At 55.3% G+C, this 18,283-nt stretch overlaps 7 protein-coding genes across 7 annotated transcripts; 3 read left to right on the top strand and 4 right to left on the bottom strand.

The window, feature by feature from the left end:
- Positions 1-286: 286 nt before the first annotated feature.
- Positions 287-1,168, bottom strand: IUM83_16352 (Kazal serine protease inhibitor PbraEPI2; the record flags this gene model as incomplete). The annotated part of the gene is made up of 1 exon (XM_067941228.1): positions 287-1,168. One exon carries the CDS (start codon positions 1,166-1,168, stop codon positions 287-289), a length of 882 nt encoding a protein of 293 aa, XP_067798476.1.
- Positions 1,169-1,523: 355 nt separating this feature from the next.
- IUM83_16351 (CDK5 and ABL1 enzyme substrate 2) lies at positions 1,524-2,465 on the bottom strand (the record flags this gene model as incomplete). The annotated part of the gene is made up of 1 exon (XM_067941227.1): positions 1,524-2,465. One exon carries the CDS (start codon positions 2,463-2,465, stop codon positions 1,524-1,526), a length of 942 nt encoding a protein of 313 aa, XP_067798463.1.
- Positions 2,466-12,641: 10,176 nt separating this feature from the next.
- Positions 12,642-13,199, top strand: IUM83_16350 (Myb domain-contaning protein; the record flags this gene model as incomplete). Its single annotated transcript, XM_067941226.1, has 1 exon — positions 12,642-13,199. One exon carries the CDS (start codon positions 12,642-12,644, stop codon positions 13,197-13,199), a length of 558 nt encoding a protein of 185 aa, XP_067798474.1.
- Positions 12,803-13,332, bottom strand: IUM83_16349 (uncharacterized protein; the record flags this gene model as incomplete). Its single annotated transcript, XM_067941225.1, has 4 exons — positions 12,803-12,933; positions 13,015-13,032; positions 13,109-13,230; positions 13,313-13,332. 4 exons carry the CDS (start codon positions 13,330-13,332, stop codon positions 12,803-12,805), a joined length of 291 nt encoding a protein of 96 aa, XP_067798483.1.
- A 1,365-nt stretch (positions 13,333-14,697) lies between these two features.
- IUM83_16348 (Tubulin/FtsZ family) lies at positions 14,698-15,163 on the bottom strand (the record flags this gene model as incomplete). Its single annotated transcript, XM_067941224.1, has 2 exons — positions 14,698-14,718; positions 14,804-15,163. 2 exons carry the CDS (start codon positions 15,161-15,163, stop codon positions 14,698-14,700), a joined length of 381 nt encoding a protein of 126 aa, XP_067798482.1.
- A 164-nt stretch (positions 15,164-15,327) lies between these two features.
- IUM83_16347 (Splicing coactivator SRm160/300, subunit SRm300) lies at positions 15,328-16,949 on the top strand (the record flags this gene model as incomplete). The annotated part of the gene is made up of 2 exons (XM_067941223.1): positions 15,328-16,683; positions 16,785-16,949. 2 exons carry the CDS (start codon positions 15,328-15,330, stop codon positions 16,947-16,949), a joined length of 1,521 nt encoding a protein of 506 aa, XP_067798423.1.
- A 296-nt stretch (positions 16,950-17,245) lies between these two features.
- IUM83_16346 (Splicing coactivator SRm160/300, subunit SRm300) lies at positions 17,246-18,237 on the top strand (the record flags this gene model as incomplete). The annotated part of the gene is made up of 2 exons (XM_067941222.1): positions 17,246-17,602; positions 17,674-18,237. The coding sequence occupies 2 exons, from the start codon at positions 17,246-17,248 to the stop codon at positions 18,235-18,237; spliced, it is 921 nt and encodes a 306-aa protein (XP_067798481.1).
- Positions 18,238-18,283: the final 46 nt, after the last annotated feature.

The following is an 18,283-nucleotide window of genomic DNA, read 5'->3' as shown; positions in this document are numbered from 1 at the left end:
GACCACGCGTGACAAATGCAGTCACGCAGCGCAACATCAAATTGCAATGGACATGGTTCAACTGATCCCTCAAAAGGAACTGGTTATTGAGTTATATAGGAGAAGAAAGAAGTGGTTACGGCAATCCTGCTCGAGTGGCTCGAGCGGATTAACTAGATAGTAGGGCTCATACAGCAGTAGGAGCTGCAATGACAACCAAGTCAGGTTTCGCGGATGAAATCTTTCAAATAAAAAGGTTGACACACATTTTGCTTTTCTGTAGCACGTTGCTGCGTATAATCCCTTGTTAATGAGAGCTGCGGCGGCAAAGTGGACATGTCGTACTGGTACTAAACCAGTCGATCACGCAGTCTTCGTGGAAGTGGTGCCCGCACGGCAAACTTACCACTGATCGCGCTTCGTCAGTTACTGGGTCCTCGGTTAGGCAAATGGAGCACAACTGATCGTGTGCATCTTCGTCTACCACGATCTTGAACTCGTCCAAGTCTTTTAGCGCTAGCACAGCAGACTGCCGCTGAATCTCTGCATCTTTTTGAGGCTGTGGGATCTCGAGAAACGTTTCAAGCTCGTAGAAAATCGTGCACAGCTGAGCCCACGACGAGGCGAATCCACCAGCTTGCAGTTGCCTGTTGGTCTTGTACACTGCCAGATCCGTGTACACCCCAAGCAGCTTCCGCACAAAGTTCGGTAGTCCCACGACCCGCTCCTTGACAACATCTGGCTTGTTGGGTCTCATGTGCTTCTTCGGGAAAGAAGGCGAGATGGCGCGCCGCATTGCATTGGATACGACAGCAAACGCTTTATGGCGATCGACGGTCGTCTTGCGAGTGAACTCTCTGCGGACGATGGATTCCCAGTCTGCGATTCGCTTGAGCAATAGTCTTCTGAAAGCTTCCAGCTCCGAGTACCGCTTCTTCAGCATCCAGCGGTCACCCGCATCTACGCGGGTATCACCAACCCGACGGATATGCATGCAGTAGACAGAGAACCAAACACCGGCGCTGGCTTCGGAGCGGAAATCTTGGGTGACGGTGGTGCGGATCTCTAGCTCGCTGCCGACGAGCGCCTCTCTCCGTCGTGTCTGGAATTTGATGAGTCGGCGGAAATGAGGCTCGTCCAGGAGACCGCTGGAGGCCAGCAGCTTGTTCTCGATGGCGCACGTCGTCATAGTCGTTGGGTTTCTTTAGCGCTGTGAAATTGAGAGTGCGGGTTGCTTGGGTTCTCTGAAGTTCGCATGAATTTCGTGTTGACGCCAAAAGGCCAATCATATGTGCGCGCAAATCGCCGCTGGTGCTTTGCCTGGATACTTTGGTAGCATGATTCGCCGCCCACATTTACTTGCTTGCGTGGGGCATCGTGTCATGACTCATGATGCCCCACCCAAGCAAGTCTTGAGCGCATGATTCATGTAGGCAATGAAGATGGAAGGCTGGGCTAGGTTGCTACGAATGCGATGCGCTTGCTTCCCGTACATTTCATGTCTTGGGGGGGAGGCTTCAATAATGGCCTAATACTGCTTGGCGTTACGCGGTAGGGCTGGCCGTCGAGCGGCGGCAAAGCGGACACGTTGTGCTCGCGCTGAACCAGTCAATGACGCAGTCTTCGTGAAAGTGGTGGCGGCAGGGTAGCTGTACGAGCGGCGCGTTCGCGACGGCTGCGGGATCGTCCTCATTCAAGCAGATGCAGCACACAGGCTCCATTTGGTCCGAGCACGTGTCGTTGGGGTCTAACCCAGGAAGCTTCTCGAGGTTCTCGAGAGCCAACACAGCAGATTGTCGGCGCTTCTCCGCATCCTTTTGTGGCTGGGGCACCTCCAAGAACGCCTCAATACCTGTCTGCATCTGGTGCAATAGCTCGTATGACGGGGCAAAGGCGCTCGAATGTAGTTGGCTATTGCTCAGGTAGAGCCCAAGATCGGTGTATACACCCATGAGCTTGCGGACAAACCCCGTCAAACCGTGGACCCGCTCGGCGATGATTTTGGGGGTGTCCACGCGGATGCGCTTCTTGGGGAACTGCGGCGAAATGGCGCGACGGAGCGAGTTCGAAACGACAGCGAAGGTGTTGCGCATATCACCGTGGCCCTTGACAATACTCTTGGTATTCTGGTGAGCGAGTTCGTGGGTAACAGCGTTCTCCCAGTGCTCGATATGCTTGAGAAGCTGCTTACGGAACCTGTGGAACTCTGAGTAACGCTTCTCGAGTATCCACCGACCGCCTGCGTTGGGGGCGCGATCTCGCGCGACCGCCGTGTGGTGCAGCACGTCGTCGGCACTGCGGATGCGCATGCGGTAAACCGTGAATGACAGGCGTGGTTCATCGCACGTAAGCACATGCACAGTCTCGCTGAGGATCTCCAGCTCGCTGCCGCCAAGGCCTTCACGGCGCCGCGCCTGGAACTTGATGAGCCTGCGGAAGCGGGGCTCGTCCAGCAGGCCACTCATGGCAAGCAGCTTGGCTTCCATCGCCGCGGACTCCAGGTGATGCACCCCGTGTTTGCTCAGCTCGCGGGACCTTTCTGCTTGCGCCCCAAAGGACAGATTGGTGCTATCGCAAAATTGGAACAAAATATGTTCCAATTTACGTCGTGTTTGTTACCGCCCAACCAGCACACTAGAGTACATGGCTACACTGGTGACGAGAGACTTGCATTTTGGTTTGATGCAAGGGACCACCAGCCGGCAGCTTGTACTGGTAAGCGAGTTCCAAAAAGCTCGTGCGAAGAAGCGAGTGTTGTCCATGTGGCTCCAATGTATGCTTACATTGGATTACAATGGTCTAACTGTAGATGTGTGTCACGCGTTGGTTATTTGGCGACTTGTGGTGTTGGTGGTAGTTGACAACTGAGCTAGTTTATCGGTCGTTGCAGTGCTAGCTAGACTACACACCTAGATATGTCCTTGTTTACTATCCTACTCCAATAATCGTAGCCATCTGAGCATGAGTCTGCGCAGGGCGCAGACTCCTCAAGCAACAGGAACAAGAAGAACGACTCTGTACAGGGCACAGACTCCACAAGGAACAAGGACCACGGGTCTGCGCAGGGCGCAGACACTGCGAATGATCACGCAGAGGAGAGCGAGCTGAATGACTTCAACTCGAATGCGATTGACTTTATTAATTGTAGACAAGCCGTAAGTCGGCTTGTTCAGGATGCAATAGCATCTTTTGTTGATCAACAGAAGCTGAACGCAGACAATTTGGGCAGAGGCAACACAAATAAATTCCAAGTTAGTTCATTGGTTCTGTTAGCTACACAAACCTGCCTAAACGCGCGGTTTCGGATTACGGTGCAAATAAGCTTGTTCCGCGCTTCACCGGGCTGTTCACTGTGTTGGTACAGCACGGCAACGCTTATGCACTAGACATACCGTCTAGCATGCGCTTCCATCCAACCTTTTACGTCGGGCGGCTGAAACCGTAACTGCAGCACGGACCGCCTAGCTCGACTGACCCCAAGCCTCGGCAGAAGCGGAAGCATGGCCTCGGCGACGAGCAGCCTCTCGTCCAGCGCGCGGACACGTTGGGACAGCTCCTGGTGCTACACACGTACAGCGGTACCCCATTCGGCGGTACCGAATTCCCATACCGGTCCGAGATCTCGGACGCGGACGGCATCCACGGATTGCGCGCTGCAGGCGCAGCGTGTGTAGAAGCACGAACACCAGGATCTGAGAGCCCCAGTAGAAGCGAGTGAGGTATTGCTTTCAGTTCGCGAACTCTTCGAGATCGATGCACCCGATTCGTCCCCCTCACGCTGGCGGACGTTCCCGGTGTGTTGGACGAGCGAGTCGCTTGACACTAGCTCTTTGCGCATAGAGGACGAGCCCTCCTCGTTCTCCATGTCTTCATCGTCGTCGTCGAAGTCGACAACGTCGCCGTACTTCGCCTCTGGGCGAGCGTAGTATTGCTCGATAGAGAGGTTACTCTCTATCGCCTTGGATGCCTTCTCTTTCGGTGTGCTCATAGTTGAATGGGCGCGGGTTTCCTTCTCCCAACGCGGAGAATTGACGAATGGTCAATTCAAAGATTGACGTGCGGGGACCCCGTGCGTCTAACCTTAAAGTGCACAAGTGGGATCCACGTCGGCGGTGCTGCCGACGTCGGAAGATGAGGATGTGTCGGTTCCGGGAACCAACACTCGCGTTCAAGTACGCATGGGACAGTCCCTGACCCGAAGAGGTCAGGTCGACGACGACGCGTCGACTCCGGGAGTCGACGCACCCTCGGTGATGAGGGGCTCCGCCAATAACTGGCGTCGAGGTGACAAAGGCGTGTCAACTCCGGGAGTTGACGCTGCAAACAGTACGGACGGTTGCAAACGTCCCGTACTGACGCAATTTGCATGCTGTCGTGCAGCCGGGCTGCACGACGAAGCGCCATGCGATCAAGTCGGGCTTGATATCGCGTGCCCGCAGACAGGGTCCGCCGGCGAACAACTGTTCACGGCCGGGCCTGGACCAGAAGAACCACCTTGCGGAGCCGGGCTCCGCACAACAAGAAGACGGCGCATGCGGAGAACGCTGCGCAAGTCTCGGTCCGGGACCGAGACGCCATGAGGATCGTCTGCTGAGCAGACTGAGGCGGTGACGCCGGATGTCGAGATGCCAAGCGTCCTGACGCGCACAGATACTGGATTCCAGTACCGTGAAAAGGAACTCGCTAATCCTCCGACGACGGCGTCGGAGTTGACTTCGCTCCCAGCCATGAGCTGGAAGCGTTTCACCCGCGACTTGCACGATGGACGCATCGAGCAGGTCTGCGTTCTTTCGAACAGCGAAAGAACGAAAGCGAGAGCGAAGAGCTGAGGCAGCTCTTCATGGGAAGTACCACTGAGAGTGAAGACACTCTCAGTGCGAAGACGAAGCGAGAGCGCTTCGAGGAACAAGGCTGGGACTCGCTGAAGTCGAGTCCCTATTACGAATTGTTGAGGGAGTACAAAGAAGTACTCCTGGAACAGATTCCTGCGGAGCTCCCGCAGGATAAGGGTATTCAGCACGAGATTGATCTCGTGCTGGGCACGAAGTACAGTGTAACGTGGCAGTGGCCACTGCCGCGAGAGCAAGTAAAAGCAATCGACGACTTCTTTGAAAGTCGTCGCAAAGCAGGACAAGTGCGGGAGTCAAAATCCCCGCATAGTGCTCCGACGTTCTATGCCACAGAGCGGATGGCGCATCGTTCATGCGTATAACAAGCTGAACGATGCGATGGTACCGGCGCAGACGCCGATACCGCGAAAAGATGTTATCATCGATTCGATGGCCGGGAGCACCGTTTACAGTGCTCTCGACTTGCGAGATGGATTCTATCAGATCCTAATGCGTGAGAGCGATATTCCTCTCACGGCAGTGAGCACGCCAAGCGGCATGCTCTGGGAATGGCTAGTAATGCCGCAGGGGCTTAAGAACGCCCCTGCGACCTTCAACAGGTGCGTGACGCACTTGTTGCGCTCGGTGCGCGACTTCGCACCGAGCTACTTCGACGATGTGTTCATCCACAGCCGGGCTGTGGACGAGAAGACCGACGTAGAGATGCACAGGGTGCATCTCCGGAAGCTACTTGAGCTTATGCGAAAGCATAAGCTCTACGCGAACCTGAAGAAGTGTATCTTCGGGGCAAGCGAGATACCCGTCCTCGGGTATCTCGTAGGAAAGAATGGTGTTCGCCCTGATCCGGAAAAGGTCAGAGTGATCAATGAATGGCCAACGCCATCAAGTGTCAAGGAACTGAGGCAGTTCCGTGGCTTGACCACGTACTTGTGTAAGTACGTGGAGGATTACGCGGGCAAGATCCCCCCGCTGTCACAGCTTCTCAAGAAGGAAGCTGTGTGGAAATGGACAACCGATTGCCAAAAGGCATTCGATGCAGTCAAGCGGAGCTTGACTGAGGCGCCGATCTTGGTAGTGGCTAACCAAGATCGCCCATTTCACGTAGTGCGTGACGCATCCGACTTCGCGATCGGATGTGCGTTGATGCAGCACGATCAGGAGGGCTGAGATCGTGTCGTCTACTACCAATCGCGTCAGCTGAAGCCAGCTGAGCGCAACTATCCGGTGCATGACAAGGAACTCCTTGCCATGAAATATACACTCCCGAAATTCCGAGTATATTTACGTGGAAGTAGACCGTTCGTGGTCTACACCGACCATGCATCACTGCGCACTGCAGTGAAGTCACCACACATATCACAAAGAATGGCGAGATGGCGCTCATTCTTTGCGGAGTATAACTTCCGGGTCGAATACAAACCCGGAAGATTGAACGTGGTGGCCGACGCGTTATCACGTCGGCCGGGCTATGCAGAAGTTGCTGATGTCAATGCCATTGACGCCATGCGATCGAGCACACCCACGTCGTCTCTGCTGGACGATGTGAAGGCCGCGTACGCGCACGACGCGGACACGAAGCTCTTGCTGCCTATGGCACAGCACCTTCTGACAAGGCTCGTCAGAAGCTGCCCAAGCACCTTCGAGCGCGTGCACACCGCTTTCGTGTGCACGAAGGACTGCTACTTTACAACGCAGTCGACGACAACGCGGATCGCGTTGTCGTGCCGAATGACCATGACCTGCGACTCAGGATCATGTACGAATATCATGATGCCCCGACTGCGGGACATCTCGGACGTGAGAAGACATACGTCCTTCTCACGCGCGACTTCTACTGGCACCACCAGTATAAGTGGGTGCGCAAGTACATCCGTGCTTACGAGGTATGCCAATGCGTGAAGCCTGCGCCATTCGCGCAGGCTCCGTTACAATCACTACCGACTCCGTCGGAGTGTTGGAAGTCCATGTCTTTGGACTTCATCTTTGGTCTTCCCCCGGACAGCGGAGGGAATACCGGTGTTGTGGTCTTCGTTGACCCCTTCAGCAAGATGGTACATCTTGCTGCGGTGCCGGCAGAAGTGACCGCGAAGCAGACGGCCCGTCTGTTCGTCGACATGGTGTTCAAACACCATGGTATGCCGACCGACATTGTGTCGGACCGAGACCCGCGCTTCACAGCGAACCTGTGGCAAGAAGTGTCTACACTTCTTGGGAGCCAGCTTTCCATGTCGACGGCGGATCGTCCGCTTACGGACGGACAAACCGAGCGCGTGAACCGCGTGCTCGTCGACATTCTGAAGAGCTACGCTCACTCGTTCCAATACTGGAGCGAGTGTTTGTCGATGGCAGAATTCGCCATCAACAACTCGGCGCATGCCTCGACCGGGCATACACCGTTTTATGTGAATGCCATGCGGCATCCCCGTCTGCCGAGTTTACTCGGAGTGGTGGCTCCCACTTTAAGTGGGGGAGGTTCTACGACTGCAACACAGCAGCCGCAGAAAGCCGCTGACACATGCACAGTGTCAGCCGCGACAACAAGGAACAAGACAACCAAGGGTCAGCGCAGGGCGCCGACCCCCAGAACAAGGAAAACGAGTCTGTGCAGAGCACAGACTCCACAAGGAACAAGGACCACGGGTCTGCGCAGGGCGCAGACACCGCGAAGAACCACGCAGAGGCCGGGCCTCTTGCGGAGAGCGAGCTGAACGAGTTCAGCTCGGATGCAATTGACTTCATGAATAAAGACAAGCCGTAATTCGGTTTGTCCAGGACATGATTGCAGCTTCTGTGGATAGACAGAAGCTGAACGCCGATAATATTGGCAGGGGCAACACAAATGAATTCAAAGTGATTCATTGGTTTTGTTATTACTCAAAACCTGCCTAAACATGCAGTTTCGGATTTCGGAGTACGTAAGCTTGCTCCGCGCTTCACCGTGCCATTCACGGTGATGGCACGCCACGGTAACGCATACACGCAAGACATACCGTCTAGCATGCGGCTCCACCCGACATTTTATGTCGGGCGGTTAAAGCCATACCTCCAGCACGAGCCAAGTGGCTCGTCTGACCCGAAGAGACAGACTAGGCAGGGGAAACCCTCCTCTCCAGCGCGTAGTCGCGCTGGAGCAGTTAATACAGTCGGGCCTACAGCCCGACCGGCACGTTCAAGGCGGTCTGGGAGACCGCCACAGCCGGGACACGATGGTATAGAGCGGCAACCTCCGCGCTCGGAAGGTACTCCACGACCGTCACCTGGTCGTGGAGCGACACGAGAGGAAGGTCAACATGGCGTTGACCATCGGGGCGTGTTTCCACCACCTCCGCCACCGCTGCGAGACGCACGCGGAGAAATTCGCTGGATCGTCCAGTGAATTGTTGATCATAGGGAAACAATCCGAGGTTCGGATTGTTTTCGCATTCGCTGGAGTGGTTTCCCTCCCCAACACGACACGTGAGAACCACGGAACATCCTGATGGAAGACGTTCCGGAGATGGTGAAGGAATACGAAACCCAACACGCACTACCAGCAAGAAGGTAGTGCGAGCGCTGTAGTAATCTACAACGCCGGACGGCTCGCGTGCTAGATAATTATCACGGAGACCATTGAACTTTTCAGGTATACATATAGCATACCTGTTGCGGTCGCGGTTGCTAATACGCACCGCCACCTGGACGAAGAGTGCGCACGGCGCACGGACTCCAGTTTCCACCGCAACAGCGTGGAGTTGCTAATACTTGCCTCGCTTCGAGAAGGACTCGAAGTGCTTTGGCGCTTGCTTACCCGATCACGGTAAGCAACATAAATTCGCTTAGAGATGTCGACGCACAGACGCGGTCGACATCGAAGAATCGTACACAGACACTGCGTTGTCTGTTCTCGTGGTAGCGGCGTACCTCGCCCTGCCGCGCATGGTACTCAGCAACAGAGAGCTTACCCTCTGTTGCAACGGCAGTCTTCAGCTTGGTCGTGCTCATTGCGGATGAGCACGGATCTCCCCAACACAAACAAATGACAAGCAATCAATATTAATTGTCGTGTCGAGACCGACACGTCTAAGCTTAACGGGGGGATGGTGTAACGGAGTTACACACACACACACACACAAGTGACAACAGTCACTTGTGCATGACAACGGTGACAAGTGACAACAGTCACTTGTGCGTGACAATTGTCACTTATGGTTTAACAGATAAATATCTGTTAAAAGTTTTAGATACTTCCTCACATTGGTGTAAGTTACACCAATTGATACATTGAAGTGGGCCACCACAATGAGTGGCCTGCATATAACCAATAATCCTATTGGTAGAAAGCAGCATCTTCCTACCAATTAGAGATGTGCATATTGGCAGGGCTCTGACAGCCAGCCGCTGTCAACCCCTTTCATATATGATAAACAGTTTTAGCAGATTTAGGAGGAAGATCAATTTACAAACAATACAGTTCTCATTTTACCTTAAACTAGCTACTGGAGTCTTTATTTGATTTATATTATGCTTGTGGACTCAAGTATAATTAATTCAAATTATTAATAAATTCCTACGCTTCCTCATACACGTGGCGCACGTGTAAGCTAAAGTAGTGAGTCAAGTTAGACCCACTAAACACACCATGTTGCTCCGTCGGCGATAGCGTACGCAGCATCGTAGCTATTGCTGCCTCCCCAATGACTGTTGACAGTCGTTGAAGGACTTCCCACTCTGGGTCAGACAGGTGGGGGGCAGTCAGCGCGTGCAACATGCGTTGCAGGCGTATTGGAGCTCTCCATGGGCACCTCCGTGCTCATGTGGTTCTCGGCCCCGCGTTCGTACACCTCGTACGAGCGTCAAGCAGTCGGTCGTTGGACGGACTACAAAGTGCTACCAGGTGTAGTGGGTATAACTTGACTCACTACTTTAGCCGCTACGTGTATGAGGAAGCGTAGGTACTTAGTAATAACTTAGGTTAATTATACTTGAGCACATAAGTATAATATAAATCAAATAAAGACTCCAAGTAGCTTAGTTAAGGTGAAATGAGAACTGTATTGTTTGTAAATTGATCTTCCTCCTAAATCTGCTAAAACTGTTTATCATCTATGAAAGGGGTTGACAGCGGCTGGCTGTCAGAGCCCCGCCAATATGCACGTCTCTAATTGGTAGAAAGATGCTGCTTTCTACCAATAGGATCTTTGGGTAGGTGTGGACTACTCATTGTGGTGGTCCACTTCAATGTATCAATTGGTGTGACTTACACCAAGGTGAGGAAGTATCTAAAACTTTTAACAGATATTTATCTGTTAAAATCACAAGTGGCTATAAGTCACTTGTGCGTGTAACCCCGTTACAGCTTCCATCATCTGCGGGTGAGAGACCGCATAGAATCGCTCCACAGTGAAAACCCACAGCTTGAGTTCCTCGTCGAGCTTTCGTTGGTAGGTAGGAGGTTGATGCTTGCGGGCCCCTGTTTGCCTTGTGGTGAGCGCATCGACGTGGCTTCACTAGCAGCGTACTGCGGCTACCTCATGACTTGGAAATCAACTTATTGGCGGGCGAGAAGCTGCAGCACGTCTCCAAATGATTGCGCTGTGCTGGCCTGTTCCATCACGGTGTCGCAATTTTTCAAACGAGTCTCGGCTCGATGGTCGGGAATGGACAAGTCGATGCTTGGACTCTTCAAGTGCTACTATGCGACGTAGTGGATCGTAAAGGGTAAAATGAAAAGTGATATTGTAATTTAAATAATAGCTACTCACTTTATAGACACTCGTTGTTGAACGCAATTGCTAGTTGACGGGTCGCCCTGTAAACTTCACTTTGAAGCCGTCCCGTAACTCGTCCCGTAACTCGTCCCATAACTCGTCCCATAACACGTACCACAAAACTATAAATTACGTGCTCCATAGTAAATTACGAAACCAGTAATATATAACGCAGTGCGTTGTATATTCGCTCGCAACGTAAAGTTTCGCGCGCTCGTTAGTAAAACACCAGCTGAGTCAATTTCAAACAAATGAGGGTTTTTCCTGGCCGGCTTAGTTAGGAGGGCAGGCCAAGGCCCGGATTGAAGTGAACTGCTTTACGTACTACCAACATCCATCTGGCCACGAGTCCTTCCTCCTTATTAATCAATGGCTAGCCACTCACCCTGGTCGAGACGACGACGAAGCAGGCGCCGCTGACTTACTCATGCTGAACGGCGCAGAGCACAGGAATGTTCGAACTGATGCATGCAACCGCTTTGCCCCGTGCAGAGCATTGCGTAATTGGATTATGTGTGTGCGCAGGGGGGAGGGGGGGGCGTACTTTACAATTCAACGAAACCAACTGCGACTTCCCCAACTCTCTGCATTAATACTATACATGTATAGGATGGAGAGTACAAGAGGCAGGTTGTCAGTCGTGGAGGCAGTCGACCCGGCACCACCATATTTCCAGATGTGTTAGCAGGTCGAGACTTCGGCCTTGCATGAATGAGGATCTGTGGGGTATTTTGGCCGCTCGTCCTACGTAGAGTGCTCCCTCCGGAGTAAGGGTGAAAGACGCGGCAGGACAAGCAGGGCGCGTTCGAGGGGCACATGGCCATCCTGGAGGACCGCCAGCGCGTGGAATCTGTTGAGTGACGCCTGGCCAATCAGTTGAGCGGCGCCTGGCCTCCGGCGAGCGCTACATGTACTCGTCAAGCAGTGCTCTCGAATACGTTCAACTTTCCACTGGATTGTGGCCTGGCTCAGTACAAAATGGGCGATCTGAAAATCCGAGTCAAAACTGAATTAGCGACCCGAGATTAAAAATATCCGACCTTCCATTGGTTAGTTCCTAACTCTCGAATATCATGTCGCCACCGAGACTCTGATCGTGACTGCGCTCCTGTACAATGTACATGTACTGGCATCGCTATGAACTCGACTGGCATGTTTCAGCGTGTCCCAACGCCTCGATAAAGCGCAATTCAATTATCATGTATCCGGCGTTGAGTGCCAACGTCATTTGCCAGGCGATGCGTGTCAGCGTTGATGGCGGATTGAGCTCCACTTCAAGTCCGTGGTATTCGTCACGATCGTAGCCCTCTGCAGCATTTCGATACCAACGGGGACTCGAGAGTCAACACGAATACATGTAGTGCGGAAAGCACTGCGAAGGCAGTTGCAGTTGCGGTTCTAGCGGGTAGGCGGCTGTCGCAGACATCCAAGTGCCTTTTGCAGCGACGGCTGAGAAGAGGCGCTCGACTCGATATTGATGTGACCGTATCGGCGAGTTAGCGAAGGGATTCGGTCTCGCATGCTTCCCGATTTGATTACCATTCACGAACAAGGAAAAGCGGGCGTAACGTGAACAACGTAACGGTGGGCAGACCAGTTTGGTGTGCGGAGCCTGGCACTCGCGGCACCGCACACCAAACTGGTTTGCTGTCACGCCGATTTGCTGCGCGTGAATGAACTTGCTTGCCAAGAACACCCATTTACACTGTACTAGACTTCACAGCAGACGCTTCCAACAAACACAATTGGGCTAGGAATTGTTCTCGCCAGTCGAAAATCCTGCTACAAATAGTATCCAATCAGGCCGGATTTTCCGCTGGAAATTGTCCTGTAAAACTGTGCGGGACCAGCCCGCTCTTTATGATAAGGGACACTGGCAAGTCATCGTGCTCGGTCTCTACGCCCCATGTCCCAGTTGCAATCCGCAATGCAATTGTGTGAACGGTCCATCGACCGGCTCCGGCGTCCACAACATATATCATTCTTGCATTTGTCACCTCCGAGTGCAATCACCGCACTGCGCCACCACCTCGGGTCCGCCCTAGGAATCGCCTTCTTCACCGACATGACCATCACGCCGCGCGTCCAGAGTCAGTACTTTCAGAGAGACCAGGAGCTCATCCGCCTGGCGCCCAACCAGGACCAGGCCCGCTCGCTGCCCACCAAGCGAGCCGGCACGCCTTGGACCCTCGAAGAGCACGAACTGTTCTTGGAGGCCCTCGAGTGCTATCCGTCCGGTCCGTGGAAAACAATCGCCGCGCACATTGGGACCCGCACGACCCGCCAGACCATGACGCACGCGCAAAAATACCGCGAGAAGATTGCACGGAGGCGGAAAGCGGAAGCCGCCGCAAGCCCTACGAACAAATCAGAGACCGAAGTCCTGGTCACGAGTGATCATCCACGCCCCACACATGAAGTGCCGCAGGCGTACGCACCGTCAACGGTCGTCCAGACTCAAATGCCCCCCAACGACAACCAAGTCATGCACCACGAGAGAGAGTATCTGGATAGCCACGGTCAATTTGTTACGCAAGAAGGCGAACTGGAGCTGGATGACAGCGTAATCGCGCTTTTGGAGACGTTTGAGCCGCTTGAAATGATGTCCGCGCTGGGACCGTGAGATCCACGCACGTGTTTGATGTCCAAGAACTCTACAAGTAACAACCACGATGCTGTGGTTAGTCAAGTGATGATAGTCCGTTCACGCACATGCATACCTACATAGGCACGTACAATGAGATGCGTACTCGCATGAATAAAGAAGTACTTCGAAGTATCAGCGATATCTGCATCTTCCACTTGACTCTTGACCTTCAGCTCTTTTTGTCTGGACGTCACGACGGGCTGTCCACTGTTTCACTATAACATCAGCGTTGGGCAGCCTATTCGATAGAAGTCAGTGCGTCGAAGCAAACTTACCTCACCTTGCCACAGCAATAGGCTTGTGATCAGCCATGCGTGGCATTGAGATTTACAAAGAAGCGTAGTTCTGTGTAATTTGGTCGATTCGGAGAAAAGCTTCTTGAAAGAACGCGCGATCGACACCAAAGCGTTCATACTGGTGCAAATATGCACCGTGGGAGAACATATCGTAAGCCTTGTCCATTGTCATCGCCAAAGTCTGTATCATTGCCTTGGAATTGCTGCAGGATTTTCGAGATTAGAACGCTTTATCGAACAGTCAGGCTGGTTGTAATTGACAATACCTGATCAAAGTCCCCGTTTTATCGTAGGAGTTGAAGTTCGAGGAGGAGGAATAACATCGAAATGGGTCCATACTCCATTTGGTGTACATCCTTGGGTCAGAAAATACAGCAGCAGCAGCTTTCCCGGCATTTTTCCCTCGTAAAATGAGAATGCTACCGACTGAGCGGTTTAGCGCTCTTCCTTGTTCAGATGACAGAGAAATATCCCAGTCAACGCCTTCCTCAAAGGCTGCATTGGCAACTTGCATCTGCAAAAGCAATAGAAATTTAGTCTGGTCTTCAGCAAAACCAAAGGTAAGCAATGGTACTAACCTGGTGCACATGCTTCACGATTCCTTTCCATGTGTGTGTGCTAAACTTCTTGGATTTATGGGGCATCAGTGGAACCATCTTGACATCAAGAAGCTTAAATCCCTGTAACCGTGCCACCCATACGACAAAGAATAGATGTTAGTTTGAGCTCCATGCAGCTATAGCAAACGAATTACGAATATCCAATAATTCGTACGGGATGATGGCACAACCGGTCGCGGATTTCTCCTAGCGGGTCAAAATTCTCGCTAGGTTGGCTCACAGAAGAGGAGCTCACCGGCAGAAACGACGAAGCCAGGTGTGCAGCTAGAACTCCGTTCATCTCATCGAACGAAGGGTGCGGGATACGCAGCAGCTTTTGGCAGATGAGGCTTGCGGCGTCGTTCTGCAGCACGAAAATGCCGTGTGCAACGTCCGCGAGACTCGCCATCGTGAGCATCGCGTTGTAGTTTTGAACAATAACCTCCCCAGATTGGTACGGCCACACCACGACGTTCAGCAAGGATGTCGATGGGTAAAAGTCCGCCAGCTTCTCTGTCAGGAACGACCCCAGCCCGGACCCTGTGCCCCCCGCTGCGCTTTGTAGCGTAAGAAACCCCCTCAGCAGGTCGCAACGCTCGGCTTCCTTGTATCGAAGGTCATAATCACCTTAGTAAGCCTCTGTATAGCCACAACAGGGTCCAGTCCAGCGTGGTACCGCACGCACCGACTGAAGCAAGTCCAGCAGCTCGCTCTCCGCCTGCGTGCCCTGCGTCCTGTACCCACTCGCCCAGTTGTTGCCCGAGCCACTTTGCCTCGTGAACGCGCTTCTGGGCCCGTACTCCCACGTCGCAGCTGCGCTCTCCGTCCTGTAGCACTGCTGGATGACTTTCGGCTCCATGTCCACGAGCACCGCGCGCGCCCTTCGCCTGTTGCGAGCTTGCACCACCGACCGGTCGCTGCGGAAGGCGTCGGCCGAGTGGAAGAAGGCCGAGTCGCCCGCGTCCGCGTCCTGTTCCGCCGCCAGCTTGTCGAACAGCGCGCGCCCCAACTGGTTCCCGCATTGCCCCACCTGCAGCGTCAGCATCTTGTTGCCGAATATCAAGCTCGGCGCTGCAAGTTGTAGTCGTGGAGTGGACGTCGCTTGATACTCTCGACTAAGTACGACGTCGTGTGGAGAATCCATTGGGCGCGCCAAAAGGGGGAAAACGGCAGGAGCGGCGCAGCTTGAGGAGCAGAGCTTGAGGAGCCATGTACAACGGCATCGGGCTGCGCACAGTGCGCGGCTCGGGCACCAATGGCTACGTGCAGCGCAACCTCAGCCACGTGAGCGCGTCGCGCACGCGACAGACGCTGGCGCGCAACCAGCGCGGGGGCTCGTCGGGCGACTTCGGCGCGCACCGGGGCGGCAAGAGCCGGCCGCCGCCCAACGCGGACATCCTGCTGCACGAGCAGAAGCGCAAGGTGGAGCTGCAGCTGCTGGAGATGTCGCTGGAGATGGAGGACCGCGGCTGCGACCCCGAGGAGATCCAGGACAAGGTCAAGCGCGAGCGCGAGAGGCTGCTGGCGCGACTGAACGAGGCAGGCGACCGAGCGCGCGACAAGGCCAAGGACGCGGAGAGCTCGCACGCACGCCAGAAGAGGAAGGAGGAGGAGAACAGGCGGATCAAGGACGCGTTCGGCATCGCCACGGACTACGTGGCCGGCGAGAGCTTCGACCCGGAGGCGCAGGAGCGGCGGCGTCTAGAGCGCAAGGAGCGGAGGGAGCAGGAGTGGAAGGAGAGGGAGGAGGCTCGGCAGCAGAGGCTGAAGGAGAGGGAGGAGCGCGAGGACAAGATGAGGGAGAGGCGTGACCGCTTCCGCTCCCCGCACTCCCGATCGAGGTCGCGTCCCCGTCGATCGAGATCCCCCGCTGACCGTCGCAGCCGCGACCGCCGCAGTCGTGGGCGCGATGAGCCCAAGATGCGTCGCGAATCGAAGTCACCGTCGCGCTCGCCGGTGGCCGAGCGGCGCCCAAAGCGGTCGGCTTCGACCACTGAGAGGAAACGCCGTTCGGCGTCCTCGTCCAGTTCGGGATCTTCGCGGAGCAGAAGCTCCGGCGCGTCCAGCCCTTCCCGGTCTCGCTCGCGCAGCAGGAAGATGGCGAAACGCAGCGAGAAGGCCTTGTCGAAGAAGAAGAGAGCTAAACGATCACGCTCGCGTTCATCCAGCAGGTCGGCGTCGAGCTCCGAGTCGAGCTCCGGATCCGACTCCGACCGCAGTCACAGCCCGAGCCGCGGTCGTAGCGGATACCGTGATAAGAAGGCTGGAGGAAAGGTGAAAGAGGAGAAGCTGTCTGTCAGTGTGTCGCCTGCACGTTCCGCTGTTCTCAAGGGTGAACACAAGGTGCTGAATCTGTCGGGCCGCTCGGCATCTGTCAGTGCAGTAGCCGATGAGTCGCCGCGCCGCGAGCCCGGCAATAAGAAGGAGCCCCGAGACAGTAAAGCTTCGGTGAAGAAGGGAGAGGACAACAAGAAGCGGAGCTTGGTGGCAAAGAAAGAGGAGACCAAGCCGGAGGCATCGAAGGCCGAAAAGCAGGAGACGCTGCCAGATGCACTGCCCGTCCTAGTGCGAAAAGAAGAGAAGGCTGATGCGCCCCGCTCTCCTCGTCGCTCGCGCTCTTCTGCAGCAGAATCACGGACGCAGTCCCGCAAGCGCAAGCTGCGTAGTGCGTCTCCGGAGGAGCGTCGCCGCGGAAGAAGCGCGTCGTCGAGGGCGTCTCGCAGTCCGCGTCGCCGGCGGATGCGGTCTCGGTCAGTATCCTCGGACAGGTCCCGCTCACGTTCGGCCTCGTCGGCTTCTTCTCGCTCCCGCTCGGAATCTCGTCCACGTAGGCGCAGCAGCCCTCGGAGACGCCGCCGCAGCCCGAGCCGGAGCCGCAGTCGTAGCCGCGACCGTAGCAGCCCACGAAGCCGTCGCCGCTAAGATGTGCGCAGCTGTAGGGCATGCACTTCGCCGCTGCAGCAGCCAACGAACAGCGAATTGCGCGGCGGTCAGCAGCGCAACTGCTTACAGCTGGCCTGGGCGGTGTAATCAAATCTCTTGTTCTAAAATTACTTGCATTTTGTATGCTAAGCGTTTCTTCGCACTGCGAGACTCGCCTTGCCGAGAAGCACAGCCAGCAGCGCCAATGTCCTCGTCCAGCGCCTCCGCCGCGGCCGCCACCTCCCAGCCCAGCACCAGCATCGCCATCGCAGATGACGGACGCCCGTTCCTGTCCGAGTCCGGCGGCAGCTCCAGCTCTGGCCCGTCGGCCTCTTCTCGCGCGCTACAGCGGCGCTTCCCGCGTGTGCGTCGCTGCCTCACCCGCGTGTCCCTGGGGCTGCCTACGAGTAGAGCAGCCGGCGGGCTCACGGTGATCGTGGCGCTGCTGATGGTTGGGATCGTGGGCACCTTCGCGTTGCACCAGATGATGAGCCCGGAGATCGAGGCGCTCACGCAGCAGCGCGAGAGACTCAAGGACAACGTGATGGCGCTGCGGCTGCAGGTAAGGCGTCGGCGAGACGAGCTGCTGCGTGTGTGCGGCCTGGCTGATGGCCGATTGTTGCTGCTTTTTAGGTGGAGAACATGACGCGCATTGCTGATAGTCGCCTGGAGACCATCCATCTGCTGGAGACCGAGCTCGAGCGACAGCACGTACAAGCGGCGGAGGCCGCCGCCACCGCCACGACAGGCACAGGGCACGACGCCGTCCCCAATGAGGCTCACGAGGAGCTGAAGAGTGGCGAGCTACGACCGAGCGTGGTGCTGCCCACGATCTTCTACACGCTTCTGTTGGGCTCCGTTCTGCTCGCGTCTGTGCTCTACCGCATCTTCCTCATCATCCGCAGCGAGATCGTCGCGCAGCAGAAGCTTGGGAAGAAGCAGTACGCCGGCGCTGGGAGCACCGGCGGACTGATGCTGCCGTCTCTCTCGGAGTCTGCTATGGACAGCAGGCGGAGTGGAAGAGGAACGCCGCCGCTGTCTCCGACGCGAGGCCCCGTCGTCGATGACTCGGTGTCGAGCGGCGGCCGGGCTGCTACGTCGGGCGGCGCCAATTCGTCACTCAGCCCAAAGCCGAATGGCGAGCCATCGCCGCAGTGCTACAAGCGCGCGCCAGGATCCTCGCCCACGATTGTCTGAGGTAGCCTTAGCCTCTACAATAAATGTTCAACATGCTTCTTCAACG

Source organism: Phytophthora cinnamomi (assembly GCF_018691715.1).
Source record: "Phytophthora cinnamomi strain GKB4 chromosome Unknown Contig9, whole genome shotgun sequence".
In the NCBI taxonomy this organism is placed as follows: Eukaryota; Oomycota; class Peronosporomycetes; order Peronosporales; family Peronosporaceae; genus Phytophthora; species Phytophthora cinnamomi.
The sequence above is the reverse complement of the archived record's forward strand: the minus strand, read 5'-3'. Positions and strand labels throughout refer to the sequence as shown.